Source organism: Rhipicephalus sanguineus, chromosome 11 (genome assembly GCF_013339695.2).
Source record: "Rhipicephalus sanguineus isolate Rsan-2018 chromosome 11, BIME_Rsan_1.4, whole genome shotgun sequence".
NCBI classification, from domain to species: domain Eukaryota; kingdom Metazoa; phylum Arthropoda; class Arachnida; order Ixodida; family Ixodidae; genus Rhipicephalus; species Rhipicephalus sanguineus.
Window position 1 is genome coordinate 31950230 of NC_051186.1, and position 27777 is coordinate 31978006.

The 27777-nt window shown below is 47.2% G+C and overlaps 1 protein-coding gene and 23 non-coding genes across 24 annotated transcripts; all 24 read left to right on the plus strand.

Moving 5' to 3' along the window:
- Nucleotides 1–49: 49 nt before the first annotated feature.
- Nucleotides 50–122, plus strand: Trnar-acg (transfer RNA arginine (anticodon ACG)). Its single transcript has one exon. It is a non-coding gene; the product is annotated as a tRNA-Arg (tRNA).
- A 78-nt stretch (nt 123–200) lies between these two features.
- Nucleotides 201–273, plus strand: Trnar-acg (transfer RNA arginine (anticodon ACG)). Its single transcript has one exon. It is a non-coding gene; the product is annotated as a tRNA-Arg (tRNA).
- A 230-nt stretch (nt 274–503) lies between these two features.
- On the plus strand, nt 504–576 carry Trnar-acg (transfer RNA arginine (anticodon ACG)). Its single transcript has one exon. It is a non-coding gene; the product is annotated as a tRNA-Arg (tRNA).
- An 83-nt stretch (nt 577–659) lies between these two features.
- On the plus strand, nt 660–732 carry Trnar-acg (transfer RNA arginine (anticodon ACG)). The gene has a single exon. It is a non-coding gene; the product is annotated as a tRNA-Arg (tRNA).
- Nucleotides 733–811: 79 nt separating this feature from the next.
- On the plus strand, nt 812–884 carry Trnar-acg (transfer RNA arginine (anticodon ACG)). Its single transcript has one exon. It is a non-coding gene; the product is annotated as a tRNA-Arg (tRNA).
- An 81-nt stretch (nt 885–965) lies between these two features.
- Trnar-acg (transfer RNA arginine (anticodon ACG)) lies at nt 966–1038 on the plus strand. The gene has a single exon. It is a non-coding gene; the product is annotated as a tRNA-Arg (tRNA).
- Nucleotides 1039–1420: 382 nt separating this feature from the next.
- On the plus strand, nt 1421–1493 carry Trnar-acg (transfer RNA arginine (anticodon ACG)). The gene has a single exon. It is a non-coding gene; the product is annotated as a tRNA-Arg (tRNA).
- A 233-nt stretch (nt 1494–1726) lies between these two features.
- Trnar-acg (transfer RNA arginine (anticodon ACG)) lies at nt 1727–1799 on the plus strand. Its single transcript has one exon. It is a non-coding gene; the product is annotated as a tRNA-Arg (tRNA).
- Nucleotides 1800–1880: 81 nt separating this feature from the next.
- Trnar-acg (transfer RNA arginine (anticodon ACG)) lies at nt 1881–1953 on the plus strand. The gene has a single exon. It is a non-coding gene; the product is annotated as a tRNA-Arg (tRNA).
- A 686-nt stretch (nt 1954–2639) lies between these two features.
- On the plus strand, nt 2640–2712 carry Trnar-acg (transfer RNA arginine (anticodon ACG)). Its single transcript has one exon. It is a non-coding gene; the product is annotated as a tRNA-Arg (tRNA).
- A 540-nt stretch (nt 2713–3252) lies between these two features.
- On the plus strand, nt 3253–3325 carry Trnar-acg (transfer RNA arginine (anticodon ACG)). Its single transcript has one exon. It is a non-coding gene; the product is annotated as a tRNA-Arg (tRNA).
- Nucleotides 3326–3400: 75 nt separating this feature from the next.
- On the plus strand, nt 3401–3473 carry Trnar-acg (transfer RNA arginine (anticodon ACG)). The gene has a single exon. It is a non-coding gene; the product is annotated as a tRNA-Arg (tRNA).
- Nucleotides 3474–3548: 75 nt separating this feature from the next.
- Trnar-acg (transfer RNA arginine (anticodon ACG)) lies at nt 3549–3621 on the plus strand. The gene has a single exon. It is a non-coding gene; the product is annotated as a tRNA-Arg (tRNA).
- Nucleotides 3622–3854: 233 nt separating this feature from the next.
- Nucleotides 3855–3927, plus strand: Trnar-acg (transfer RNA arginine (anticodon ACG)). The gene has a single exon. It is a non-coding gene; the product is annotated as a tRNA-Arg (tRNA).
- A 5097-nt stretch (nt 3928–9024) lies between these two features.
- Trnar-acg (transfer RNA arginine (anticodon ACG)) lies at nt 9025–9097 on the plus strand. The gene has a single exon. It is a non-coding gene; the product is annotated as a tRNA-Arg (tRNA).
- A 78-nt stretch (nt 9098–9175) lies between these two features.
- Trnar-acg (transfer RNA arginine (anticodon ACG)) lies at nt 9176–9248 on the plus strand. Its single transcript has one exon. It is a non-coding gene; the product is annotated as a tRNA-Arg (tRNA).
- A 231-nt stretch (nt 9249–9479) lies between these two features.
- On the plus strand, nt 9480–9552 carry Trnar-acg (transfer RNA arginine (anticodon ACG)). The gene has a single exon. It is a non-coding gene; the product is annotated as a tRNA-Arg (tRNA).
- A 75-nt stretch (nt 9553–9627) lies between these two features.
- Trnar-acg (transfer RNA arginine (anticodon ACG)) lies at nt 9628–9700 on the plus strand. The gene has a single exon. It is a non-coding gene; the product is annotated as a tRNA-Arg (tRNA).
- Nucleotides 9701–9781: 81 nt separating this feature from the next.
- On the plus strand, nt 9782–9854 carry Trnar-acg (transfer RNA arginine (anticodon ACG)). Its single transcript has one exon. It is a non-coding gene; the product is annotated as a tRNA-Arg (tRNA).
- Nucleotides 9855–9936: 82 nt separating this feature from the next.
- Trnar-acg (transfer RNA arginine (anticodon ACG)) lies at nt 9937–10009 on the plus strand. Its single transcript has one exon. It is a non-coding gene; the product is annotated as a tRNA-Arg (tRNA).
- A 75-nt stretch (nt 10010–10084) lies between these two features.
- On the plus strand, nt 10085–10157 carry Trnar-acg (transfer RNA arginine (anticodon ACG)). Its single transcript has one exon. It is a non-coding gene; the product is annotated as a tRNA-Arg (tRNA).
- A 78-nt stretch (nt 10158–10235) lies between these two features.
- Trnar-acg (transfer RNA arginine (anticodon ACG)) lies at nt 10236–10308 on the plus strand. The gene has a single exon. It is a non-coding gene; the product is annotated as a tRNA-Arg (tRNA).
- Nucleotides 10309–10383: 75 nt separating this feature from the next.
- Nucleotides 10384–10456, plus strand: Trnar-acg (transfer RNA arginine (anticodon ACG)). The gene has a single exon. It is a non-coding gene; the product is annotated as a tRNA-Arg (tRNA).
- A 14207-nt stretch (nt 10457–24663) lies between these two features.
- LOC119374848 (nicotinamide riboside kinase 1) lies at nt 24664–27374 on the plus strand. Its single transcript, XM_037645051.2, has one exon. It carries the CDS (start codon nt 24930–24932, stop codon nt 25500–25502), a length of 573 nt encoding a protein of 190 aa, XP_037500979.1. The 5' UTR covers nt 24664–24929; the 3' UTR covers nt 25503–27374.
- The last annotated feature ends 403 nt before the right edge of the window (nt 27375–27777 follow it).

The following is a 27777-nucleotide window of genomic DNA, read 5'->3' on the forward strand; positions in this document are numbered from 1 at the left end:
AGCGCGAAGAGAGGTTGGGTAGATCTCAAAGAGACATGCCTCCGGTTCCGGGCCTGTGGCGCAACGGATAACGCGTCTGACTACGGATCAGAAGCTTCCAGGTTCGAATCCTGGCAGGCTCGTTCCTCCTTACTTTCTTTTTTTTTGTCTTAGCGCGAAGAGAGGTTGGGTAGATCTCAAAGAGACATACCTCCGGTTCCGGGCCTGTGGCGCAACGGATAACGCGTATGACTACGGATCAGAAGATTCCAGGTTCGAATCCTGGCAGGCTCGTTCCTCCTTACTTTCTTTTTTTTTTGTCTTAGCGCGAAGAGAGGTTGGGTAGATCTCAAAGAGACGTACCTCCGGTTCCGGGCCCATGGCGCAACGGATAACGCGTGTGACTACGGATCAGAAAATTCCAGGTTCGAATACTGACAGGCTCGTTCCTCCTTACTTTCTTTTTTTTTGTCTTAGCGCGAAGAGAGGTTGGGTAGATCTCAAGGAGACATACCTTCGGTTCCGGGCCTGTGGCGCAACGGATAACGCGTCTGACTACGGATCAGAAGATTCCAGGTTCGAATCCTGGCAGGCTCATTTCCTCCTTACTTTCTTTCTTTTTTTTTGTCTTAGCGCGAAGAGAGGTTGGGTAGATCTCAAAGAGACATGCCTCCGGTTCCGGGCCTGTGGCGCAACGGATAACGCGTCTGACTACGGATCAGAAGATTCCAGGTTCGAATCCTGGCAGGCTAGTTCCTCCTTACTTTCTTTTTTTTTTGTCTTAGCGCGAAGAGAGGTTGGGTAGATCTCAAAGAGACATGCCTCCGGTTCCGGGCCTGTGGCGCAACGGATAACGCGTCTGACTACGGATCAGAAGCTTCCAGGTTCGAATCCTGGCAGGCTCGTTCCTCCTTACTTCCTTTCTTTTTTTTGTCTTAGCGCGAAGAGAGGTTGGGTAGATCTCAAAGAGACATGCCTCCGGTTCCGGGCCTGTGGCGCAACGGATAACGCGTCTGACTACGGATCGGAAGATTCCAGGTTCGAATCCTGGCAGGCTCGTTCCTCCTTACTTTCTTTTTTTTTTGTCTTAGCGCGAAGAGAGGTTGGGTAGATCTCAAGGAGTCATACCTCCGGTTCCGGGCCTGTGGCGCAACGGATAACGCGTCTGACTACGGATCAGAAGATTCCAGGTTCGAATACTGACAGGCTCGTTCCTCCTTACTTTCTTTTTTTTTTTGTCTTAGCGCGAAGAGAGGTTGGGTAGATCTCAAGGAGACATACCTCCGGTTCCGGGCCTGTGGCTCAACGGATAACGCGTCTGACTACGGATCGGAAGATTCCAGGTTCGAATCCTGGCAGGCTCGTTCCTCCTTACTTTCTTTTTTTTGTCTTAGCGCGAAGAGAGGTTGGGTAGATCTCAAGGAGTCATACCTCCGGTTCCGGGCCTGTGGCGCAACGCATAACGCGTCTGACTACGGATCAGAAGATTCCAGGTTCGAATCCTGGCAGGCTCGTTCCTCCTTACTTTCTTTCTTTTTTTTGTCTTAGCGCAAAGAGAGGTTGGGTAGATCTCAAAGAGACGTGCCTCCGGTTCCGGGCCTGTGGCGCAACGGATAACGCGTCTGACTACGGATCGGAAGATTCCAGGTTCGAATCCTGGCAGGCTAGTTCCTCCTTACTTTCTTTTTTTTTTGTCTTAGCGCGAAGAGAGGTTGGGTAGATCTCAAAGAGACATGCCTCCGGTTCCGGGCCTGTGGCGCAACGGATAACGCGTCTGACTACGGATCAGAAGCTTCCAGGTTCGAATCCTGGCAGGCTCGTTCCTCCTTACTTTCTTTCTTTTTTTTTTCTTAGCGCGAAGAGAGGTTGGGTAGATCTCAAAGAGACATGCCTCCGGTTCCGGGCCTGTGGCGCAACGGATAACGCGTCTGACTACGGATCAGAAGCTTCCAGGTTCGAATCCTGGCAGGCTCGTTCCTCCTTACTTTCTTTTTTTTTGTCTTAGCGCAAAGAGAGGTTGGGTAGATCTCAAAGAGACGTGCCTCCGGTTCCGGGCCTGTGGCGCAACGGATAACGCGTCTGACTACGGATCAGAAGATTCCAGGTTCGAATACTGACAGGCTCGTTCCTCCTTACTTTCTTTTTTTTTGTCTTAGCGCGAAGAGAGGTTGGGTAGATCTCAAGGAGACATACCTCCGGTTCCGGGCCTGTGGCTCAACGGATAACGCGTCTGACTACGGATCGGAAGATTCCAGGTTCGCATCCTGGCAGGCTCGTTCCTCCTTACTTTCTTTTTTTTTGTCTTAGCGCGAAGAAAGGTTGGGTAGATCTCAAGGAGACATACCTCCGGTTCCGGGCCTGTGGCGCAACGCATAACGCGTCTGACTACGGATCAGAAGATTCCACGTTCGAATCCTGGCAGGCTCGTTCCTCCTTACTTTCTTTCTTTTTTTTGTCTTAGCGCGAAGCGACGTTGGGTAGATCTCAAAGAGACATGCCTCCGGTTCCGGGCCTGTGGCGCAACGGATAACGCGTCCGACTACGGATCAGAAGATTCCAGGTTCGAATACTGACAGGCTCGTTCCTCCTTACTTTCTTTTTTTTTTGTCTTAGCGCGAAGAGAGGTTGGGTAGATCTCAAGGAGACATACCTCCGGTTCCGGGCCTGTGGCGCAACGGATAACGCGTCTGACTACGGATCAGAAGATTCCAGGTTCGAATCCTGGCAGGCTCGTTCCTCCTTACTTTCTTTCCTTTTTTTTTGTCTTAGCGCGAACAGAGGTTGGGTAGATCTCAAAGAGACATACCTCCGGTTCCGCGCCTGTGGCGCAACGGATAACGCGTGTGTCTACGGATCAGAAAATTCCAGGTTCGAATACTGACAGGCTCGTTCCTCCTTACTTTCTTTTTTTTGTCTTAGCGCAAAGAGAGGTTGGGTAGATCTCAAGGAGACATACCTCCGGTTCCGGGCCTGTGGCTCAACGGATAACGCGTCTGACTACGGATCGGAAGATTCCAGGTTCGAATCCTGGCAGGCTCGTTCCTCCTTACTTTCTTTTTTTTTTGTCTTAGCGCGAAGAAAGGTTGGGTAGATCTCAAGGAGACATACGTCCGGTTCCGGGCCTGTGGCGCAACGCATAACGCGTCTGACTACGGATCAGAAGATTCCACGTTCGAATCCTGGCAGGCTCGTTCCTCCTTACTTTCTTTCTTTTTTTTTGTCTTAGCGCGAAGAGAGGTTGGGTAGATCTCAAGGAGACATACCTCCGGTTCCGGGCCTGTGGCGCAACGGATAACGCGTCTGACTACGGATCAGAAGATTCCAGGTTCGAATCCTGGCAGGCTCGTTCCTCCTTACTTTCTTTAAAGTCTTAGCGCGAAGAGAGGTTGGGTAGATCTCAAAGAGACATGCCTCCGGTTCCGGGCCTGTGGCGCAACGGATAACGCGTCTGACTACGGATCAGAAGATTCCAGGTTCGAATCCTGGCAGGCTCGTTCCTCCTTACTTTCTTTAAAGTCTTAGCGCGTAGAGAGGTTGGGTAGATCTCAAAGAGACATGCCTCCGGTTCCGGGCCTGTGGCGCAACGGATAACGCGTCTGACTACGGATCAGAAGATTCCAGGTTCGAATCCTGGCAGGCTCGTTCCTCCTTACTTTCTTTCCTTTTTTTTGTCTTAGCGCGAACAGAGGTTGGGTAGATCTCAAAGAGACATACCTCCGGTTCCGCGCCTGTGGCGCAACGGATAACGCGTGTGACTACGGATCAGAAAATTCCAGGTTCGAATACTGACAGGCTCGTTCCTCCTTACTTTCTTTTTTTTTGTCTTAGCGCGAAGAGAGGTTGGGTAGATCTCAAGGAGACATACCTTCGGTTCCGGGCCTGTGGCGCAACGGATAACGCGTCTGACTACGGATCAGAAGATTCCAGGTTCGAATCCTGGCAGGCTCGTTCCTCCTTACTTTCTTATTTTTGTCTTAGCGCGAAGAGAGGTTGGGTAGATCTCAAAGAGACATGCCTCCGGTTCCGGGACTGTGGCGGATTCTACTTCCGGCAGCCGAGCTGTTCGGACGGGTGAATCATGGGCTCCGACGGAGCAGCTTTTGCGGCACCAAGCCGCGGTAACAGGCTTATCGATGATAACGAGGAAGCGAATTATCAGTTTATTTTGCCACCTTTGCCGAAGGGACATGTCGTAAAGAACACGGTGTTTTTGCATGGCGACGTGCGAGCAAGGCCCTACAGGGTCGAAGATTTCCGCGACGCGCTCGACGCGTCTGGATTGTTGCCGGAGGTCGTGGCCCTTGGGGCATACCAGATCAACCACGTGTGGGCGGTCACCCTTTCGAGCGACGACGCGGTAAAGAAATTGCTGGCATTCAAGGAGCTCAACGTGAAGGGGCGTCGCTGCGTCGTCGTCGACCCTCAAGACCAGCAGGTACGTCTCCGCCTTCATTGGCTCCTGTATTGGGTGGCGGACGAAGATGTAAAGACAGCGCTGGCAGCCTTCAGCAAAGTCATTGAAGTGACGCGAGAACGTTGGCGCGTCAGAGGCGTCGGTGACAAGGATTCGACGTCACGGACGGTACTCTTGAAACTGAAGAGCGGATTGAAAGTCGACGACCTGCCGCACCAAATCCGAGTTGCAGGTGAACTGGCCCTTGTTGTGGCTCCGGGACGGCCTATGCAGTGCCTACGGTGCAAGGGAGACGGCCACGTCCGGCGCGAGTGCAAGGTGCCGCGATGTTCGCGATGCCGAATCTTTGGGCACTCTGAAGACCAGTGCGTACGCACCTACGCCGCAGCCGTGGGGCCACCAGCGAGTGAAATACACATGGAGTTGAGAATGGATGCTGCTGAAGCCGAGGACGCCGCCAAGGGGGCTGGGGTCCAGGAGACCGCCAGCGACGTGGCGGAGACGTCGAGGACAGAGGGAGGTGCGGAAGGTGAACCTGTAACCTCCGAAAAGAAAGACCGGGCGACACTGAGTCATGCAGAAGAAAGGGAAAACCGCCCTTTAGTCGACGATGCCACGCACGGACCAGAGGGAGGGAACCCGTCCCAGAGCAGCGACGATATGGATACAAGTGGCCACGCTTCTTCCAAAAGACCGTTGGACACTACCGACGAGAAAACTACTGAGAGCCACGCCGACGGGCCGCCTGCAAAGACAACTGTGACGAGAAGGACCAGCATCAGGCCCCGCCCAAACATCCCGCGAGATAGAAAGGGTGGCGACAAGCCACAACAGACCACGGACCACGCCAGACCAACGGATGGTCCCGGAGACGTCTAGCCACAGGCTAGACGTGGTGGTGAGCACCGAGCTCCGGGCCTCTCTTTCTCTGTCCCGTTCTAGCAATGGCAACCTACCCGACGCTTAGCTTAGGCACGCTAAACGTGAGAGGTCTGGCCGCCAAGCGTAAACAAAGTCAAGTGTACAGGATGATGGTGGACCAAGACCTCGATGTTTTAGCCGTGCAGGAGACAAAGGTCGAAGGGGAGGAGGAGACCCGGGGCATGTTGCTAAGGTTTACGTCGATGTACTACGCGGTAGTGAGCCACGCTAAAGGAACATCAGCGGGCGTTATTTTATTTATGAGGAAAATGCCCGGGCTATCTATCGAAAATTATTATTCGTGTCCTTCGGGCAGACTAGTGTACATTGACTTTACTGTTTGTGATGTTATGTGGCGAGTTTTGTGTGTATATGCACCGAACAGTTGTGATGAACGCACTCAGTTTTTTTTCCTCCCTAAAAACGCACATCTGCATGCAGAGAAAAGTTATTCTAGGAGATTTTAACTGTGTACTCAGAGATCGAGACAGAACAGGCAGGAGAACAAATGATAAAAGCTGCCATGCACTCAATGAATTATTGGCAGAGTGTGACTTAGACGACGTGGCTGAATGCCTAGTCGGAACACGCGATGTTCAACACACGCACTTCCAGGGCAATAGTCACGCTCGTCTGGACAGGATGTACGTGTCTCTAGACGTGATACCCCTGTGCCGCAGCTACACAGTGACGCCTCTTTCATTTACAGATCATTGTTTGGTAAAGACATGTATCGGACACAAAAGAAAACGCAACACCTTCACGTGGGAGATGTGGAAAATGAATTCCAAATTGTTAAAGGACGAGCTTTTTCTAAGCAACGTGCAGGAACGCTTGAAAGAAGTAGAAAATAACAACAAGGTGCAAATCGCTGAAAGGTGGGAACATTTCAAACAGCGAGTTAAGTTAACCGCCATCGAACGATCATGTAAAATAAGGCAGGAAGAAAGAGCTAAAGAGAAAGAACTAAGGACGGTATTGGAAAAATTAACAGCTTTAGAAAGCAGCCAACCGGGCGTTTACAAAGATGACTTGCGCAGCATTAAAGCGAAATTGGAGCTCTGCGATGAAGAGCGATATCGGGGAGCGATTATTCGCGCTAGGGCCGAGGCACTGACAGCAGATGAGGCGCCAACTAAACGCGCGCTCGGGCTGGAAAAGTCGCATGCGCGGCGCAACCATATAGACGCAATAGAAATAGATTGTCACGAAATAACTGACTGTGACGGTATAGCACATGCGTTTTTCGAGCACTTCCAACAACTTTATGCATCGAGAGCTGTTGACGTAGACGCTTTTAGATCTGCCTTTTTGGGACGTATGCCGCAACTCAACGATGATACGAAGAACAGGCTAGAGGCACCGATATCAGTCCACGAAGTTGAAAAAGCAATCGACAACTTAAAAATAGGAAAGTCGCCCGGTCCAGACGGCCTAAGTGCTGCCTTTTATAAACAGTTTAAGTCAGAGTTAGCGCCCTTGCTCGCGGACGTGTTTAACAAAGCGTATGAAGTAAACGCACTGCCTTATTCTTTCGGGGAAGCGCACACCGTGCTCATCCCCAAGTCAGATCAGCCTGCGAAACTGAAACATGTTACGTCGTACAGACCAATATCGCTTACGAACAGCGATTACAAAATATTCATGAAGATAATCGCAGACAGGTTACAATCAGTAATGAAAACCATCGTAGGCAGGCACCAAACATGCGGCATCAAAGGACGTACCATCAACACCAACATACACATAATGAGATCGATTCTGGAATGCTGTGACGCGTTGAGGGAGCGAGTCGCAATTCTCCAACTTGATTTGGAGAAGGCCTTTGATTGTGTTGCTCATATTATTCTAAGAGCCATTCTTGAGCATATAAACGTCGGGTCCATAATTGCTGACGGGATAGCCATGGCGTACCGGAACAGCACCACTAAGCTCATAATTAACAAGTCACTGGGGGCCCCCATCAGCATAAAACGTTCTGTGCGTCAGGGCTGCCCAGCCAGCCCACTTTTGTTCTGTATTTATCTAGAGTGTCTGTGTTTGGCAGTGATTGAGAACAAATGTATTCAAGGATTTACAATGCAAGCGACAGAAGTCAAACTCCTGGCCTATGCTGATGACGTAGCCGTGTGTTGTAAAGACAAGCAGAGTGTTTTGCAAACGATAAATGTTGTTAAAAACTTCGGTGAAATCACTGGCAGTAGAGTGAACTGGAGCAAATGCCTCGGTATTTGGCATGGGGAATGGCCTGAAACCCCTGCTATATTTGCCAATGTCAAGTGGTCGACAGTGCCAGCAAGGTACTTAGGCGCACCGCTTCAAGCTTACAAACAAAGTGACGAATACTGGCAGGACGAGCATAGAACTGCTAAAGAGAAGGCTGAAGCTTGGAAAGCTAAGCACTTTTCAGTATTTGCCAGGGCTACTATCTGCAACTTGTTTTTCGTTGCTAGGCTATGGTATGTTATGCAATTCATTTTCTGTAATAGGGTGAATGTGCAGAAATTGCACAGAGTGTTTGCCGTGTTTGTGTGGGGTTCCGGATGGGAGAGATGTAGTCGCAACAATTTGTTCAGAAGGGTGAAAGATGGAGGGTTAGGGCTGGCCCACCTGTTTGTGAGGCAACTAGTTGGACGGTTCCTATTCTTCCGCGACAACGAGGACCCATTTCTGCAAACAGTCTGTAAAGTTAGGCTCGCGCATTTGTTGCCAGAATTAATTGTATGTTCTCAAAGTGTGCCGGCGGCAGTGTTCGGTTTTTACCGAGAAATTGTATTCAGTGTTCGTTTCCTTGCTGTACGTTATTCGAAAGAATACCTGTTTACGGTCACAAGGAAAAAGCTGCGCAATGATGTATTGGACAGCCTTTTTCCCCCGCCGCTGTACAGGGCGATATACAGTCGAGGTCCAGGTCAGAATGTTCTCAAACGTGTCAAAAAAGGCAGATGTCGCCAGGTATCAAAAGTTTCTTTTTCAAACTGCACACAGGTACACTTTCAGTTGCAACCTTTTTAGAAGAAAGGGGCTTTTACATGCCATGGGGATCGCAATGTATCATATGCAAACAACCTGAGACAATAGACCACGTATTCTTACACTGCTGGGAGGGAGTGTATTTTTGGGACATTTTACAGCGAACAGTAAAGAAAGAATTTCCACTTGACCCCCACGGCATCAGATATTTGCCGATAGGAGATGAGGACGGAACACCTTTCGATCAGATAATGGTAACTGGCCTCTACTGTATATGGCGCTCACGCATGGCAGGCTTCTATTGTGATCCCGATAGAAGACCAGTCCATGTGTATTTTCGAGAACAAATCACTCGTTTTCTTGATGTGATGGCTGCACAAGAGTGTCCGCCACCATGGCTGGCCAGAATAGAACCCCTGGCCAATCTTAAGGAATTCTAAACAACGCCTGTTCCGATTTGACAGGTGGCAGTTCATTATTTATTTATAATGGATAAGCATTCCACTTAGTTGTGTACATATGTTGTTTATGTTGATGCTCTCATGTACTGCTGATTACAGGCAATAAAGAAAAAAAAAAAAAGGACTGTGGCGCAACGGATAACGCGTCTGACTACGGATCAGAAGCTTCCAGGTTCGAATCCTGGCAGGCTCGTTCCTCCTTACTTCCTTTCTTTTTTTTTTGTCTTAGCGCGAAGAGAGGTTGGGAAGATCTCAAAGAGACATGCCTCCGGTTCCGGGCCTGTGGCGCAACGGATAACGCGTCTGACTACGGATCAGAAGATTCCAGGTTCGAATCCTGGCAGGCTCATTCCTCCTTACTTTCTTTTTTTTTGTCTTAGCGCGAAGAGAGGTTGGGTAGATCTCAAGGAGACATACCTCCGGTTCCGGGCCTGTGGCGCAACGCATAACGCGTCTGACTACGGATCAGAAGATTCTAGGTTCGAATCCTGGCAGGCTCGTTCCTCCTTACTTTCTTTCTTTTTTTTGTCTTAGCGCGAAGAGAGGTTGGGTAGATCTCAAAGAGACATGCCTCCGGTTCCGGGCCTGTGGCGCAACGGATAACGCGTCTGACTACGGATCAGAAGATTCCAGGTTCGAATACTGACAGGCTCGTTCCTCCTTACTTTCTTTTTTTTGTCTTAGCGCGAAGAGAGGTTGGGTAGATCTCAAGGAGACATACCTCCGGTTCCGGGCCTGTGGCGCAACGGATAACGCGTCTGACTACGGATCAGAAGATTCCAGGTTCGAATCCTGGCAGGCTCGTTCCTCCTTACTTTCTTTAAAGTCTTAGCGCGTAGAGAGGTTGGGTAGATCTCAAAGAGACATGCCTCCGGTTCTGGGCCTGTGGCGCAACGGATAACGCGTCTGACTACGGATCAGAAGATTCCAGGTTCGAATCCTGGCAGGCTCGTTCCTCCTTACTTTCTTTCCTTTTTTTGTCTTAGCGCGAACAGAGGTTGGGTAGATCTCAAAGAGACATACCTCCGGTTCCGGGCCTGTGGCGCAACGGATAACGCGTGTGACTACGGATCAGAAGATTCCAGGTTCGAATCCTGGCAGGCTCGTTCCTCCTTACTTTCTTTCTTTTTTTTTCTCTTAGCGCGAAGAGAGGTTGGGTAGATCTCAAAGAGACATGCCTCCGGTTCCGGGCCTGTGGCGCAACGGATAACGCGTCTGACTACGGATCAGAAGACTTCAGGTTCGAATCCTGGCAGGCTCGTTCCTCCTTACTTTCTTTAAAGTCTTAGCGCGAAGAGAGGTTGGGTAGATCTCAAAGAGACATGCCTCCGGTTCCGGGCCTGTGGCGCAACGGATAACGCGTCTGACTACGGATCAGAAGATTCCAGGTTCGAATCCTGGCAGGCTCGTTCCTCCTTACTTTCTTTTTTTTTGTCTTAGCGCGAAGAGAGGTTGGGTAGATCTCAAAGAGACATACCTCCGGTTCCGGGCCTGTGGCGCAACGGATAACGCGTCTGACTACGGATCAGAAGATTCCAGGTTCGAATCCTGGCAGGCTCGTTCCTCCTTACTTTCTTTAAAGTCTTAGCGCGAAGAGAGGTTGGGTAGATCTCAAAGAGACATGCCTCCGGTTCCGGGCCTGTGGCGCAACGGATAACGCGTCTGACTACGGATCAGAAGATTCCAGGTTCGAATCCTGGCAGGCTCGTTCCTCCTTACTTTCTTTCTTTTTTTTTTGTCTTAGCGCGAAGAGAGGTTGGGTAGAACATACCTCCGGTTCCGGGCCTGTGGCACGCTGACTGTCAAATCATGGATGGCTGAAAAGGGGTTTTATATGCCTTGGGGCACGCATTGCATAATATGCAGAAAGGAGGAGACAATTGAGCATGTACTCCTGGACTGTTGGGATGCTGTCTTTCTTTGGGATGTGCTCCAGCGCACAATCAAAAAAGATTTTCCCCTTGATGCACATGGGATCCGCCATTTGCCAATTCAAAGTGACGACGGTACCCCATTCGACCTGATAATGCTCATGGCTCTTCATAGCATCTGGAAATCCAGAATGGCAGCCAGGCACGTTGATGTAGATGCACGACCGCCTACGCAGTACTTCAAAGAATGTATAAGGGATTTTGTTGAGGAACAAAAGTTGCAGGAATTTACTCCAGAGTGGTTGCCACGCGTCGAATTATTATCGACGATGAAAACGTTTTTTAACGCATGTGCGGCCACTACATTTGAGCGGTCATTTTTAACGTTGTTTTGATTGTGTTGTGTAAATATTTGTACATATGTCTATTGTTTATGTGGGCCAAAGACAGGCAATAAAGAAAAAAAAATCCGGGCCTGTGGCGCAACGGATAACGCGTCTGACTACGGATTAGAAGATTCCACGTTCGAATCCTGGCAGGCTCGTTCTTCCTTACTTTATTTTTTTTTCTTTCCAAAGGCTATCCATGGGCTTTCCAAAGAGTTCCAAAGGCTATAGGCTTACCTTTATGATCAGAAATACAACCAAAATGAATTCTGCCGGAATGCGGCACAAAATTGAAAAATCGTAAAGTTCAAGATTTCCAAAGGGAAATCTACTATTTAGGCCGAAAGTGGTCGCAGTTCGATTTCATCTGATTATGACGAATCTTTAAAAAATCGAAATATTCAAGAGAGAGAGAGAGAGAGAGAAGAGGAAGGCAGGGAGGTTAACCACAAGGTAGGATCCGGTATGCTACCCTGCACTGCGGTTAGGGACTAAGGGTTGAAAGAGGGAGAGGGAGAGGAAATAAATAATAAGAAAAAAAAACAATCACAACCACACACACACGAGAGCGTTTCACTCCGAGGCGTTCTGACAGGCCAGTAGATCGCAGGAAGTATATATCGCTTGTAAGACTTTCTTCTGCGACGTTATGTCAGGACGATGGCGTAGTAGTCTTTCTTCTGATAGAGACTGGTCGTCTAACTTGTATAATATACAAGAGATAAAGAAAGAGTAGAGGAAGGCAGGGAGGTTAACCAGAAGTTTGTATCCGGTATGCTACCCTGCACTGGGGTTGGGGAATAGGGGGTTGAAAGCGAGCGAGAAAAAATAAATAATAAGAAAAAAAAAACAATCACAACCACACACAGACAAGAGCGTTCCGCTCAGAGGCGCTCTGACAGGCCAGTGGATCGCAGGAAGGCTAGTAGTGCTTGTAAAGCCTTCTTCTGCGACGTTATGTCCGGACGATGGCGTAAAAGTCTTTCTTCAGATAGAGGCTGGTCGCCTAACTTGTTGAGAGCATGGCAAAGAGATTGTCTCTGTGTGTTATATACTTCGGACAGTCACACAGAACATGCCGAATTGTTTCTTCGTTGCCGCAGTGTAATATACAAGACTTTCAAAGGCTATAATAGGCTTACTATTTGGACCAAAAATGATGCCAGGTCGATTTCATCCGATTACGACGAAACTGAAAAATTGAAAAATGCAAGCCTTCCAAATGCTATAGGCTTCGTTTTAGGCCTAAAATGGTCCCAAAGTCGAATTGATCAAAATCTGACGAAACACTGAAAGGTCGAAAAAAAAACAAGATTTCCCAGGACAAACCTTTGTGCCCTTGTCGATTTTTTAGAGTTTCGTCGAATTTGGATGAAATCGATTTTGGGTCCATTTTCGGCCGATAGCTTACAGCCTTTGCAAATCTTGTACTTTTGGATTTTTAAAAAAATCGTCAGATTTTGATGAAAAGGGGCTTGGGCTTATTTAGTTTCTCTACTTTTCAATGTTTTGTTCAATTTTCCTAAAATTGATTTGAGGGAGGGGTATCTTCCGCCCAAGTGTTGAGGCTTTTGACTTGCCTTTTTGGTAAAAATGCTTCTATGATTTATTTTATCATAAGGCATGGATATTTCGAAAAGTCGAAAAATAAAGGGCTTTAAAGGATATAGCATTAAGTCTTCGTTATTAATTACACCAAAATATTTTTGAAGCGGTACCTACAGCGAGGCTTGGACATACAGCCCTATAGCATTAATTTTAAGATTATGCGCGGCAATAATGTACAGACCAACTTGTAAGCACTGTTGCCTGTGCCGTCCCAGTAGCCTTACCCGTGTCACACGGGCGTTTCGAAGGCCATTGAACCAATGGTCCATTGACTCAACGGGGATGCACGCGCTGCCACACGGGCAGTTTCAAAGGCTATTGAGTCAGTGGCCCATCGTGTCAACGGAGGACTCAGACACCATTGAATGGCCATCGAGCGGCGGAAGCGGAAACAGCGTCACCACGCCCTCTCGTTCCCAGTGTGCTGATACTCATGATTAGAAAAGGAAAAAAATTACCGAGTATACATTAAAAGTAGTGTGTTTGGGCGTTCTAACTCATTTACTAAAGTATTTGTGTATTTTGGAATGTAGGAATTGCGCATGCTCGCGATAACAGCAGCAGCTCATCCAAGGAGGTCAGTGGCTCATCCTCGATAGCGTCGGCTTCCTCTTTCGCCGCTTCAATCCCAGCATCAAGATGCATGATCGCAGCCATGTATCACCATAGCGGCCTTGTCATCTGCTTCGTGGTCCCTCATGACGGCGGAACAAGCACGTAATTAAACGAAATGAGTGCACGCAACCGCAAAACCAGGCAAAACGGCGAATACGTACTACGTGGCAAACCCAAAAAAGCGGCCGGACGCGTAAAGCGGTTGTAACGTAGCCACAGTTTTGCTGTTCAGCAAACTTATAACCAACTCTGCTTATAACTAATAATGCACTTATAATTGTGTATAAACAATCTTTTTGATATTTTAGAACAAAGCAACGCACAAATGTGTGCTTTTAAGTGGATTTATTTTAGTTCACTTACGACGACATGAAAACGAAAATAAGAGTAGCAGCGCCCCAAAAATTTCGAGAGAAACACCTGAATCACTCAACGGCCGTTGAAAACCGTCGTGTGGCAACGCGAGAACTCCATCGAGTTCAATGGAGTTGTAGCATTTCGATGGCCATCGACTCAATGGCCTTTCAAACATGCCCGTGTGTCAAAGCTTGAAACCGAAAGGGCGGTGGTTCGAATCCCGGGGAGGGTATCGCTACAGAAAAAAAAAAAAAGAGGGTAAGGCTTAAAACCCTTCTGAATGTATGCGATTGCGGCAAGAGGGTTCCTGGAATAAGGGACCCTCCCACCTAGAGTGACCCTGACCTTTATTTCATTCATTCGATTCTTTTGGCGGAGTTCAATCCGGTGGTGGTGGTGGTGATGTGCGGCGTGACCACCTAAGGTCCCTAGATAAAAAAAGTTTTCAAGGTAGCGACACTCATTGCTCTTTGCGCCTTCCTCCTCCCTCTCGCGCCTACCCCTCCTTTTCTCCATCATTTGCGTCTGTGATTGGTGAATTCGTTGCACGTGATGCTGTTAGTGGATGGTGGTGATATTTATTATAAAGCAAAAGGTTCAAAACGAGTGCGCATGTGCATATGGTTCAAGTCGGATTCTTGCCGCGACGAAAGACGAAATCGTATCCAAGACAAGGTGTAGAAGAGGAGCGTTCCAGTTGACGCCAAGCCGGCCGAACATGCTTCGCCGTGAATTTTGAATATGTCAAGTACTGTGCTGTCGGCTGCAGCAACAAAACAGAAGGCGGTTTTCCCTCTACAACATACCTCGTGGTATCCGGAATAGGGCACGCCGTGAAGTGTGGCTACAAAACATTTGACGCGAGGACTTCCGTGCAACGCCGTAGACGCGGCTTTGCGAGGCGAGTTGATTTGTCGCCTTTTGTTGAAACGCTACAGAACGCGCGTCTAACGCGCGTCTAGTACGTGAAATTCGTTACAAACATTTGTGCGTATGCACGTACAGTTGAATACAGCTGAAGTGGCTGCACTTTCAGGGACATTTCATGCCAGACCAGTTCGAGTCATTTGCTCTTGAACGCGGCGTAAACAGGCTCAAACGCGACGCTGTGCCAACGCTTTTTAAGTCTGTTTCTGGTATTTGCCGGTGATGGTAGGGCGACGACATCGTCGCAATGTTCATCACTTCGGGACACCAAACTGGTAGAACCCCACTTGTCGTTAAGTTGCGTGCACCCGCATTGCGGTGCCGCGGTCTCTTCCGTAGTCACCCAGATAATAAAACATGCACCACGATTACCTGGCATCATGATTGCGAAAATGGATGTATTTTTCTAGAAAAAACTGTCATCGCAATGCTGCTAGTCAAGCGTTCGTTCTAGTCTGGCCACGGCTTTTGCCTGTGTGCGCACAAGCGGCTATGATCACTCGTCACAACGTCACAACAAGGTGCTGCCCTGTGGTCAGTCAGGATCACAGGATCCAGCAAGAAGCACGTTAACTGTGCCACATCATATTCACGAGCAAAACACATTCGGAGAACTGGAGGAACCGGGACGAACTACGACGTACGATGCGAGACGCCATGGATAATGGTGTGAAATATAAAACTATAACAACGTTGCCAGTTGGGTAACACACATCACGCTTCTTCTTATGTTGTACCGCTTATATTCAACTAAGTAACCTTTTATCCTACGTCTCATTTACTTTTCATTTGCTATAAATATTTCTATCCGCCGTAATAACTGAACACAAACATTCCCTTTTTTATGCACGCTTTGACCCTTCTTGGGGGCGCTCCAGGCAAATAAGCGAGGAGGAAAAGGAAGGGTGTCGCTACCTTGAAAACTTGTTTTATCTAGGGACCTTATGACCACCCTTACTGCGCATGCGCATACCCTCTACATTCACCCTCTCCCATCCCCTCTCCACTTCCCCTCTACACGTACCTCTCCATTTCCCCCTCCACTTCTCCTCTCCCTCTCCCCTCTCCACTTTCCCTCTCCACTTCCCCTCTCCCCTCCCCCTTTCCACTCTTCCTCGGAAACGCGGGCTAGACATGCCGAAATTCTCTCCTGCGCAACGCCGCGATGACCACCAGCGCATGCCCGTCCCCTCCCCCTCTCTCTCCTCTCCCACGCTGCCCCCCTCTCGCACGCCTGCCGACCGCGTTCCCCGCTCGCCCTGTGAGAATTAACGGCAAGGCTAGAGGGAAGACAAGACGCGCGTAGCGTTTCTTTTCGCGTTTCACGACGCGAGGTCGGTAGCATGCCCAAAGAACGCCAACGGAACGCGATCGTGCAAGTGCTCCGGCTTCGCATCGCCTCATGGTCCCCTTTAGCGGGAAATGGTGTAATTTTTTATGTTTCGTCGCATATTCATCGAACCGATATCTTGCGCGTTGTTTACTGGTGCCCTTACCGCAGCGGTAGCGAAACGCTTGGGCGTTCGCTTCCACTACGGGAGGTACCGGGTTCGATAGTGCCGGCCGGCCACCCACCGGTTTCCAATGGGTACACGCGGGCTTCGGGGGGGGGGGGGGGGAGGTGCTACAGTGCCGCAGTGGTGCGGAGCTTAAAGGGGTATTCAGACGGGAGAGGAATGCTCGGGGGAGACGGGGGGATTGCGTATCCCGTGACCGCGACGTCACGGAATAGCGAGTGGGCGTGACCCCCCCGCGCCTCCTCGGAGGAGACGGGGACGTTTTCCCCGAAAGGACAAACGATCCCCCTGCGGTGGGGGATGTGGCGGAATTTCGGGCTCTTGTTTGGCCATGTTTGTTGCACTTGCTCCTGCAGAGAGCGGCAGTGGGTGTCCAGTCTGCAGCTGGATGGTCGTCTGCAGCTCGTCTTCAGCAGCTCGTCAAACGGGTGGTGCAAGCCACCAGAGTAGTCTAGTAACACTGGTCTCCCCCTCCGTTTGCCTCGTCCGTGTGAGTGGGGGGCATTTGTGGAGACTTCTCCTCGCGAGCTGACGTCACTAGGCTCCGCCTTTACCCCCCGAGCATTTCTCCCCCGTCTGAATACCCCTTAAGATGCTTGGAGGACTCCCAACTTACTGCATGGGACCAGTGGCCACGTCCCCGTGTAGAGAACCGGGGGTCCTCCTTTCAGGGGCGAAGCTCCTTAAGGCGGCACCCGTTCGTCCCTCGTAGTCGTAGTAGTGCGTAACCAGTTGTAACGCTAGTACCAGATCTTGACCTCCAAGGTGGTGCCGGTGGGAGATTTTTCCTGTGCGTTGTTGAACAATAAAAAATTCGCAGCGTGCGCGTTAACTAAAAGCCGAATTCTTCTGTCTCTCATTCCCCATTAGCAGCCATTGGCATGTTCCAGTAGGAAACGTTAGTAGAAGTAGAAGTGTTAGCTAAAAGCCGACTTCTTCTGTGTCTCATTCCCAGTAGCAGCCATGGATCGTTTACCTCCAAGGTAGTGCCTGGTGAGATTTCTCCTGTGTGTGATTAAACAATAAAAATTTTGTTCAAAACGCCATTGATTGATGAAATAAACCAACGAAAGACGCCAGATGTTTTCTAAAAGCAAAACGAAAGAACGCCAGATGTTTCCAAAGCAAAACGAAAAGACGCCAGCTGCTTAACGAAAGACGCCAGATGTTTTCTAAAAGCAAAACGAAATAACGCCAGATGTTTCCAAAGCAAAACGAAAAGACGCCAGCTGCTTAACGAAAGACGCCAGATGTTTTCTAAAGCAATGGCTTTCTAAACAATGAAAATTCACAGCGTTCATGTAAAATTAAAGTGAGCTGCAAGTCGTCATAACTCATCGAACCTTTAGTATAAACGCGCCCGATCTCACGTCGGTGATGATGTACTGGGCAGAATTCACGGAAGATTCACGGTTTACCAATGAACCTCCGCAGCTTCGCCCACTCATCATCATTCACTCCGTGGATATGCTGTGATTTTTTTTTAGTCCAACTTGCAAAAAGATCCCGACCATGCTTTGTATGGCCTCGCCGGCCTCTCTATCGCGTTTGAGGGTCGGTCTGTACATTATTGGAACCAGTGGTTACAACTTCAATGGTGGGCGTATCAGTGCTAGCATTCATACACCCATGATGAAATCATTGTATACTGAGCATTACCAGCAGTGCAATTCGAACCACCAGTCTTTTGGACACGAACTGTGTTTTAGCCATGGTAACCGCATCCCTGTACGGCTTTCGTTTTTCTCAATGAGGCCGCCAGCAGGATTCGAACCAGCGGCCTCTCGGTTGTGAGCCGAACGCTTTACCATCTCGGCTACAACTGCGGGACAGGAAAGAGGGTTTATATAAGTTGCTCTGCACATTATTGTAGCGCATACGTGAAAATTAAACGCCGTGCTTGCGTGTTTCAATTCCTACGTAGATTCACTGCTTCACAAACAAAATCTAGTGCCATTTGTGACCGGTAAGTATAAGGTTATAGCCTCTGGAAATCTTGAATTTCCGCATTTTTGAAAGCTGCTTCGCATTATGATGGAATAGATATTGTGGGAATTTTTGACCGAAAACGTAAGCCAGATGCCTTTGGCAGTCTTGAGTTTCTAGATTTTTGAAAGTTTTGTCGCATTTTGAAGAAATCAGTTTGAACGTAAAAGAATCTCGGATCTCGGTTCTTAACGAAGAAATTCTGCAGCGCGAGCAAATAAGGATTAGATGGGACGCATGAACACAGGACGAGCGCTCTCTTTCTATTGAACATTTCATCGCAAAATGCGCGCTATTAATTTGTTGCAGGAGCCATGCCCTCACTATGGCTGGCTTGAGAGCACCACATTATGCGTAATAGTGATGCGCGTGTCCCATCCTGTGCTCTTGAAATGCGGCCGCCTTCGCGCAGCCCAGGGAGAGGATTATCGTCTGGCTTCCAACAAAAGCACCCGCTGCCTGAAGTTGTTGCTCGCCTGCTTCTCGCTTCCTGCCTGCCGTGCGTTGCGCATCTTCAGTCGTCGGGCTAACGAGTGAGCGTTCAATAAATTGTTGTCCGTTGCTCTGACTTCTTCCTTGGTTTAACGGACGGGATGCAGCAAGCCCCATGCCCACGATGTGTGCCGTGATGGCGATTGCGTACTGAAACGACTATACCATACGTGCGCAGGGTTCCCCATTAGGGGGTGCAAAGTTTCATAGTAGCATCCCCTCCCCCCCCCCCCCCCCCCCACGAGCCCAAATGACAACATGCTTCACAGCGGATGAAAAAAAAAAAAAACATGGAGCGTTGACGTGCTTCTCAGAATAGCCCGCCTTTGGTCCCTAGTAAACCGGCAGTTTGACAAGAAACAGGAAGATGACAAGAAATAGTTCTTGGAATGGGGCAAGGCTAGGGGCCTTCGGCCGCCATATCGTTCAAAACCTGCGTATCAGGCAAACGTATCGGGCGGACTTTGCGCCCCCTCCTTGGTGATCAGAGGGGGAGTGGCGCCCCCCCCCCCGCCCCCCTCGTGCGCACGCCTATGCATACAGGGAGTTCCAGCTAAGTTGTGCCAAGTATTTTTTTTTTAAGTTTGCGCACTCTAAAGGATAGCTGGAAAAAGAATTAAACAGGGCAGTCATCTTAGCACAGATGAAACAATCCGACGTTGCTGAACAAACGTTACAACTTTTCTACTGAATATTTTTCGTTGGAGTTACTATTTTAAATGTTAATTAAGCAATCATTGTTAATTACCCAGTTTATCAGATTGGCAGTTAGCATGGATGAAATTTTCCGATGGTTCAGAACAAGCGCCACACCTTTTGTATCGAAGGGTTTTCGCTAGAGTTACTAATTAAAAAGTTAATAAGCAATGTTTGCTAATTACCCAGCTTGGCGGATTGGGAAAAATATCCTGACGTGCTGCATACAGCTCAGAAAAATACTGGGTCAATTGGACACGCGTAGTTCATTCTTTTTAAATACTAGGCTCAAGTTAGCTGGAACACCCTGTATACATACAGGGCGTTTTCTTGGAAAATGCACATTTTTTTGTAAAAATGCCATAACAGTAAGGCATTTGTCGTCTTCGCATACGAACTCTAAGTAAAGGCGGAAATACCTTGCCGCTGCTAAAGTTACACTGAAAAGACTAAATAGAACTGGATAATTAACTCTTTGTTGTAATTAAAGCTGTAAGGAGTGTTAATTTATGGCATACCTGTTTCTTACCATGGAGCCCGGCATTTCAGACCATAGGTTACTGTTATTTTCCTGGAGTACTCCACATGCTGCTAGTGCTAGAATTACCTCATTAGCGCACATACGTGACTATGTACGTGCTGATGATGAAAGTATTATTGATTATTTGGAAAGAAAATTAGTATACCACGACTTTGAAGATGTTCATTTTTTGTGGAAGAGGTTTAAGGAAGTTATAAATCATTGCACGGAACACTTTGTATCCATAAAAAGAGTCAAAAAAGGGCGTCGAAACCCTTGGATCAGCCGCGAGATTATTCAGATCAAACGAAAATTAAAAAGACTTGGTAAGCAGCATAAGACCGGAACACAAACTTTTCGAGAGCTTAAACAATCCTTAACCGCTAAGATTGGTCTAGCAAAGGGAAAGTATTTCAGGACCACACTCCCAAGAGTACATTAAGAGCGACCCACAGAAGTTCTGGCGATTTCTTTCCAACCGTAAAGATTGCATAAAAGAAGTGAAACTTGATGGAGAACTAGTGACGGATGAAGCAGCAATAGCCAAATGCTTTAATGACTATTTTCAGAGCGTATGTGATAACGATAGTGGTGCTACAGCATCTGTGCCCAATCCTTCTATCGGAGATGTTCCCATGGTGTCGGTGGAGGGTGTTCTCAAAATGCTCCGTAATCTAAAAATTAGAAAAAGTGCTGGACCAGATGGTCTTTCTAATGTATTTCTAAACCGTTATGCTGATCAAATAGCAGAATACATGACGAGAATATTCCAAGTGTCATTAAAGTCCGGGGATGTACCAGAGGATTGGCACAATGCCAGAGTAGTGCCTATACACAAAAAATGTGACAAATGCATTGTAGAGAACTATCGACCAGTGTCTATCACATGTACATCATGCAAGTTTCTTGAGCACATTGTAGCCGGTGAAATTCTTGATTTTTTAACAATGAATAACATTCTGTCTCAGCATCAACACGGTTTTAGGCGAGGAATGTCGACTGTCACTCAGCTCGTAACTACAGTCCATGAATTCGCAGCAATACTAGACAGATCTGGACAGGTAGATGTGCTCCTACTAGATTTCTGTAAGGCATTTGATAAAGTTTCACATGTGCAGTTGCTTCACAAACTAAGTGTTATTGGGCTTCCACAGTACCTTGTTAATTGGATTACTGCATATCTGCTAAAAAGATCACAATTTGTAGACATAAATGGCTGTTTATCACGTATACGTTGGCAGTTCTGTCTGCAGTACCACAGGGCATGCAGTGTGCTCGGTCCGTTGCTATTACTTATTTTCATAAACGACATAACAGAAATATTACCGGAATCAGTTAACATAAGGTTATTTGCAGATGACTGCATTATATTCAAAAAAGTAAATTCAATTAGCGATCACCAAGTTGTCCAGGAATCACTGTTGAAAATAGATCAGTGGTGTGAGGACTCTAAAATGCAATTAAATGCTTCAAAGTCAGTGCTACTCCGGATCTCGCGAAAACAGAAACCGAGCGTTTTCGAGTACAGCCTTAAACAGTCAGTGATTCCGCAGGTTACGCAATACCGGTACTTAGGCGTCACACTGACCAACGATTTAACGTGGACGGCTCATATAACAGATATTAGCTCCTCGGCGTTTCGTAAACTATGTGTTCTTAGACGTAAAATTAAGGACACGCCTTCTAATATCAAGCTTTTGGCGTATTTAGCATTAGTAAGGCCAAAACTATTATACGCGTGTGCGCTTTGGGACCCGTATACAAAAAAAAAAGACATTCACCAGCTCGAGAGCATTCAAAGGAAATCAGTTCGCTTTATAAGAGACACGAGGCTATCACAGAGCTAATGCAGAATAATCAGATTGCGCCCCTGGAAACACGTAGAAAGATAGCCCGTTTAATTTTCCTGCATAGCATTCTGTGCAAAAGGATCACTATAACGCCACCGTCATTTCTAGGGCATTTGACGTCAAGAAGAACGCGTCACACATCCACCCGTGCTTTGAAGCCTATATTTGCTCGTACTGTTGCTTTCTATAATAGTTTTTTTTTTCCGAGATCGATATCGGAATGGAATAAGCTGCCAGAGTTTGTCGTACAAGCACACGATTTTCATCATTGTATAGAGAAATATTTGTCAGTGAATATATGATACCAGTGCATTTTTGATGTCTGATGTGTTGGTTGTTTTATGCGCTTTAACATTTGCGTCCTGTTTGTAGTGCCGCTTGTACATGCAATGGTTCGTTTGTCTACTAAACCTTTTTTATGAATGTGTAAATTCTAGATACGCTTGTTCATGTTCATGTCGGCGTATATGTATACCCCTCCTTCTTTGGGCCGGCACTCGGCCCGCAGTATGATGACATAAATAAATAAATAAATAAATAAATAAATAAATAAATAAATAAATAAATAAATAAATAAATAAATAAATAAATAAATAAAAATATTTAGACCAGCTTTTTTTAATTAGTCATTTAAATATGTAACTCTAGCAGCGGCAATTTCTGCCTTGCGTAAAGTTCACTTGTGAAGGCGACATAACGCCTTGCTGTCATAGCATTTCTTTTTAAATCTGTATTCTCCAAGAGACACCCTACAGCATAGGAGCCCAAATGTCCCTATATGGGGACACGTAATTTCAGACACCTCTTGCTGTACCAAATAATTTCAGATAGCTTTTGCTTACCAAATTGCTATAAATTAAATAGCAGGTTTCACGTTATGAAGACGAAAATAGAAACCAACGTGGAGGAAATAACATTTTTCTCTCATACATTGTTCTCAGGTCTGAGGAAGCTGTACAAAATGTAAGCATATCGAGGGTGAGGGAGTGAAATTCCTGAATTCCCCCCCTCCCCCTGCCCGCGCTTTGTCGATGATTGCGACTGTTCTCGTTAGCGGCTTTTGTCTTGATTCTGAGCTTGTTATGAATTCTGCAGTTTGCGAAGTAACACGAAGCACTTGCCATAGAGTAGTTGTACTGTTGCGCTTTTAGGGGCGAAGCAGCTTAGGGTCTCGGCGTGCATCGTCGTCTGCTGTCCATTTGCTTGAGCGCAAGAGAGGGCGCCACCGCCTCAGCACTCGCCGTGTGGCGAGAGAGAGCGAACGGCGTGCGCTGACCATGGAAACGCTCTCTGCGATGAACGCTGAACTACCAGCTTGCGAGGAACGAGAACGCGCCCTCGCCCGCGAGAGACAACGCCGACGCAGGCAGATACAGCTAACAAGTTTCTTGATTGAAAAGACCGACTACTCGCGCTGCACAACAGTTCACCGACCACCCCGTATATATAGGCACTGGATCTTGACCTGCAATGTAGTGCCGGTGGGAGATTTCTCTTGTGCGTAGTTGAAAAATAAAGATCCGCAGCGTGAACGTTAAAGGACCCCTGACACCAAAATTGAAACCTCGAGATCTTTGTGTTGTTTGACTTTCCTGTATACGGGGGCACATCTGACCGATTATTAGTGACGAACGTTGCCTTTAAGATATCTTAATTTGGTTTTAAAGTAAGCGTGAGTGCTCACTTGAGTTGGCTGCACCTTGCGACATCCTGGTATGACGTAGATAGAGGCCCCGTGTGACGTTCCACGAGTAAAGCAAGTATTGTGGACGTCACAGAAGGTTTGCGGGGCGCACGTGCACAATACGACGACTGGCCACCCCTCTGGCTCTGTTGTCGGGCTGCTCTCGAGGTAGTTTTCGTGAGGGGACACGCGCTTCAGGTTTAACCCATACCGAGGCACCCACATACTTTCAATCTCTACCGCGCGCGGGGCCCCGATTTGAAAACCGCGCTGTCAACGTCACCACAGCTTGAGTGCACGTGGTCTTTGACGCTCCCCCGCATGGGGCGCCGGTTTCTTGTGGTTTTTAGGCGGGCGTTTTGAAGTGATGCTAAAATGGTCACAATTAACTACGCTAGAATTAGTTGTACGATACGCTAGAGCATTTACGATTTAATTTAGAGATTACCAGACACAAAGCTACAAATTACAGCAAAAAAGTCACCAACAAAAATTTCGCTGTCAGGGGTCCTTTAACTAAAAGCGGACTGCAGGTCTCTGTGTCTAATCTTTCTTCTGCCTCTCATTGTCCATTAGCAGTGATTTTGCTGTGGGAAACACCGGCGCACACTGCATGCTTCGCCCTTCTACAGGTTTCACGTTGGTGGAGCTGACACACCCTTTCTAGAATCCCTACATGCTTCGCCCCTCCCCAATCATTTTTTTTTTTGTCTTTTAACGAGATGTTATTGGATGGCCTCCGAGATTGTGGTCACTGGGGTGGTTGCAGCGTTTCGTTGTTGTAGCTTAGTGTCAGATTCATTAAAAATTATTATCGGACTTCGAGTATGGTGCCTTATCACAAAGGCCGTGTTTAGAAGATTTTTTTTTGGCCTCTGATTCCCATGTCCAGCCTCGAGATTTTTGCAAATCTCGGAGGCTACGTGACCGAGCTAAATTCTTGAAAACACACAATTTGTTCATCTGTCGTTCTACTCAATAATATATTTAAAAAAAAACTGTTACTATTGCTTTGCTGAAGCTCGGCTAAATTTATATTGTAACCCGAGATACACCCGAGAATTGGAAGAAAAAAAAAGCGGGGGGGGGGGGGCAAAGGTAAGTATGGCGTTTATGACGTTTTGTAGCCGCTAAAGCATAGCCTTCGAGATTGGTTTTTTTTTCGATTCGGGTATCACTTCAAGCTCAGCAGCCAGCAATATGTCATTCAGAGTTTGCAACAAATTTTCAAATGAGTGCTTTTTTTGTTTTTGCTGCTGTACGCAGTAAAAAAAAAGGTCATTTTTTTTAGCGCATTTCTCACGCATTTCTTGTATTTCCTATTTGCACGTCTGCCGTCGAAATGGTATCCCTCATAGTCGTCTGCTGCCACCTTCCTCCATGTCTGCTGCAATCAAGAAGTTAAACCTCCTTGGCTGCAATCAACGTTGCAATCGCAGCTGCATAGAGCGTGTCGCTCAGTCGGTCCGCGATAAAGGTAGTCACATACGACCTTGTAGTTTGGAGCGATTTCGAAAGTCTGCGAATGCAGTTGTGAACAGCTAACGTGAGAGCGCTTGGACATTTAGCCGTAGCACCTGTTACGCGATGCGGGCAAGTTTTTTGTGAAGCGCGTGGCTCTTCTACATCGCGTAAACTGTGCGATACATAGATCTGAAGTTGCAACGTCGTCATGCTGAACAACTGGATATTCGTCGGAGTTTCCGGCGTCACGAACGGCGGCAAGACTTCGCTCGTAAACTACCTTCGAAATGCCTTCGAAGGTTGCGTGGTGTTGCATCAGGACGACTTCTTCCGTTTGGAGTTCGACCCAAAACACGAAATGATCCCCGAACTGAACCACGCCAACTGGGAGGCGCAGTCGAGCGTCGACTGGGACAAACTTCTGGACGCCGTCGTGGCTTGCACGTCGAGTCAGCCGGCGGGTCTCAAACTGATCATAATTGACGGCCACATCATATTCAATAATCCGAGGCTAAACAAGCTATTCGACAAACGCTACTTCTTTACGCTTACACGAGACGAGTGCTACGCTAGGCGTTTGACTCGCACCTACGACCCAGCTGACGTGCCCGGGTACTTCGACAAGGTTGTGTGGCCCATGTACTTCAAGAACTTGCAGGAGATCAAGGACACCCAGACTGATGTCATTTACCTGGACGGAACGCAAGACATGGACCAACTTCACAAGAAAGCGCTGCAAGACTTGAAAAGCTTTTTGGAGGGTCGCAACGACAGCCGTTGAAGCGTATAGCGACATCTTTTTTGTTTTTCTTTTTTTGGTATAATTTTATAGCGACAAAATTAACGTTGCGCTACATAGGGTACTCAACACAGGCGTGCTGACGCAAACACAAACTGTTTGTGGCTCGTTTCCCTTCGCTTGTGTCCGTGTCAGCGCGTCCTACTTTTTTTGATAGTTTTTCGAGCAAGAGCTTCTATGTACAAAGCAATTTAGTGAGAATGTCACAGTGCATTTCAAGCTGTCATAGGCGCACAGTATTTACTATACTCGATTACTATAGGTTATATGGAAAATATATATGTTGAGCCGTTTTGTCTAAACACAAGTGTCCCAGGCATCTTTTCTGTAACATTACCACTTCGTTGTTGTACAATGATGTGGTAGTGTTGTGTAAAATAAGACATGGCTTGCTTCCATTAGTTTACTGCAGTGTCAAGCTGGACTTAAGCTTACTGAGGAGCAGATGTACAGTCAACCACGCAATAATACAGACCACATGAGCGCATGCGAAAATGGCCATCTGCGCCATCTACTGCTGAGCCACCTGCTGTCTAGAGCCTTGTGTGGGTAAATGCACGGCGCTCGCAGGGATGCCGGGTTATTGCTTCTGCCAGATGCTTCCACATTATCACAATTTTAATGCAAGAAGTTGCCACAATAGCGATTGCTGTCACTTTTCTGTGCAAGGAGCATCGGAAGCATTAACACCTTTCAGTCTGCTCCTATGTTTGGTTACACCTCTTGCACCAAGATCGTGATAATCTGTGAGCAGTGTTGTATGCGTTACCGAAACAACTAAATACGTTACTTGTTACACTAAGTATAAAGGAACACATTACCACCCTACGTTACCCATAAAAGAAGATAACACCTTACCGTTACCAAAAAAAAGTAATGCAGGTTACTTCTGCCATTACTCGATCCATGGTCGGAAATTTTATTCATTGCACCTTTGCTGCAGGAACCCACAATAACAACTTTATAAAGCTCATATTTATATTTCACATAAAAGTTCTAGTGCAAACAATTTTATCTGAAGGTACTCATTCAGAGAGAATAATTTGCGCAAATGTATACATACTGTACCTTTGCAGTAGTACAGTGGCTTATATTGCCTGTGCTAGGGGTGTGCGAATATTCGAAAGTTTCGAATATTCGTCGAATATTACATTCGAAATATTCGTATTCGATTCGAAAATCATGTATTCAAAAAGTTTCGAATATTCGATAACTTCGAATATCCAAGAAATTGGAACATGCAATTCGATTATCATGTATAAAATAACTCGTCTACCACATTTCTGCTGCATTTGTATAGCTAAAAACGTTGCCGAAAGGAGCGATAAACATCGTAAGTACACGGAGGCACAATCTCTGCCTGCGACGAGTGCCCCAATGCATATGATTTGCTGGTGCATCTCCGACGTGCAGCGCTGTTGGCGATCATGTAACCGTACATTTTCAATATTATGCGGGCGTAACGTGCCGCACTACCACTCGTTCACTATGCGGGACCACTTCTGAAGAAAGACAGTGACCTATGTGACTGGTGGCAGACTGTAGGCACCTTCAGATACCCCAGTCTGGCAAAGCTTTGCCCCATGTACCTCCCTATACCAGCCACTTCTGTTCCAAGCGAGCGTGCCTTTTCAGTGGCCGGGGGGGGGGGGGTTGTCTCAGTTAGAAGGGAGTGCCTGCTGCCTGATCATGTGGAGCAACTCATATTTCTTCATGATAACATCTAGTCATTACTTTCATTGTGCCGTGATATTTGCTTGTGTTGTGATGTGCATTGTGCTAGCCTGGACATTGTGTTCTGGAGATAGCAGTGTATGTTATGTTGCCAGTCAGGCTGTTAATGTTTTTTTTTTTCAAATAGCTACATGTTAAATAAAATATTGTTACTGTGGAGGCATTTTTCCTTTGATATTCGATATTCGATTCGATATTCGAAGGTGGATATTCGTATTCGATTCGTATTCGAAAGATTTGATATTCGCACACCCCTAGCCTGTACAGTTACATGCGATGACTTGTAACTCTAAAGTCATTTTTCTCAACATGAAATTTAACACAAAATTATCGATTTCATCATCAACGCTCTCAGAAAAGAAATCCTCTCTGAACTTTTTGCAAACTTCCAGTAAAACGACGGCATCTTTCTACTAACAGAATAAATGCGCAGATTTTGTAGCATTAAGGATATGCCTAAATGGTGTAATTCCGGGAAAAAGTATTTGCACACATAAAGAATTTTATTTGTTTAACCTGCATA

Bases quoted from the DNA above. Each gene is read 5' to 3' on its own strand.
- LOC119374848 (XM_037645051.2), top strand. From the start codon at position 24,930: ATGCTGAACAACTGGATATTCGTCGGAGTTTCCGGCGTCACGAACGGC.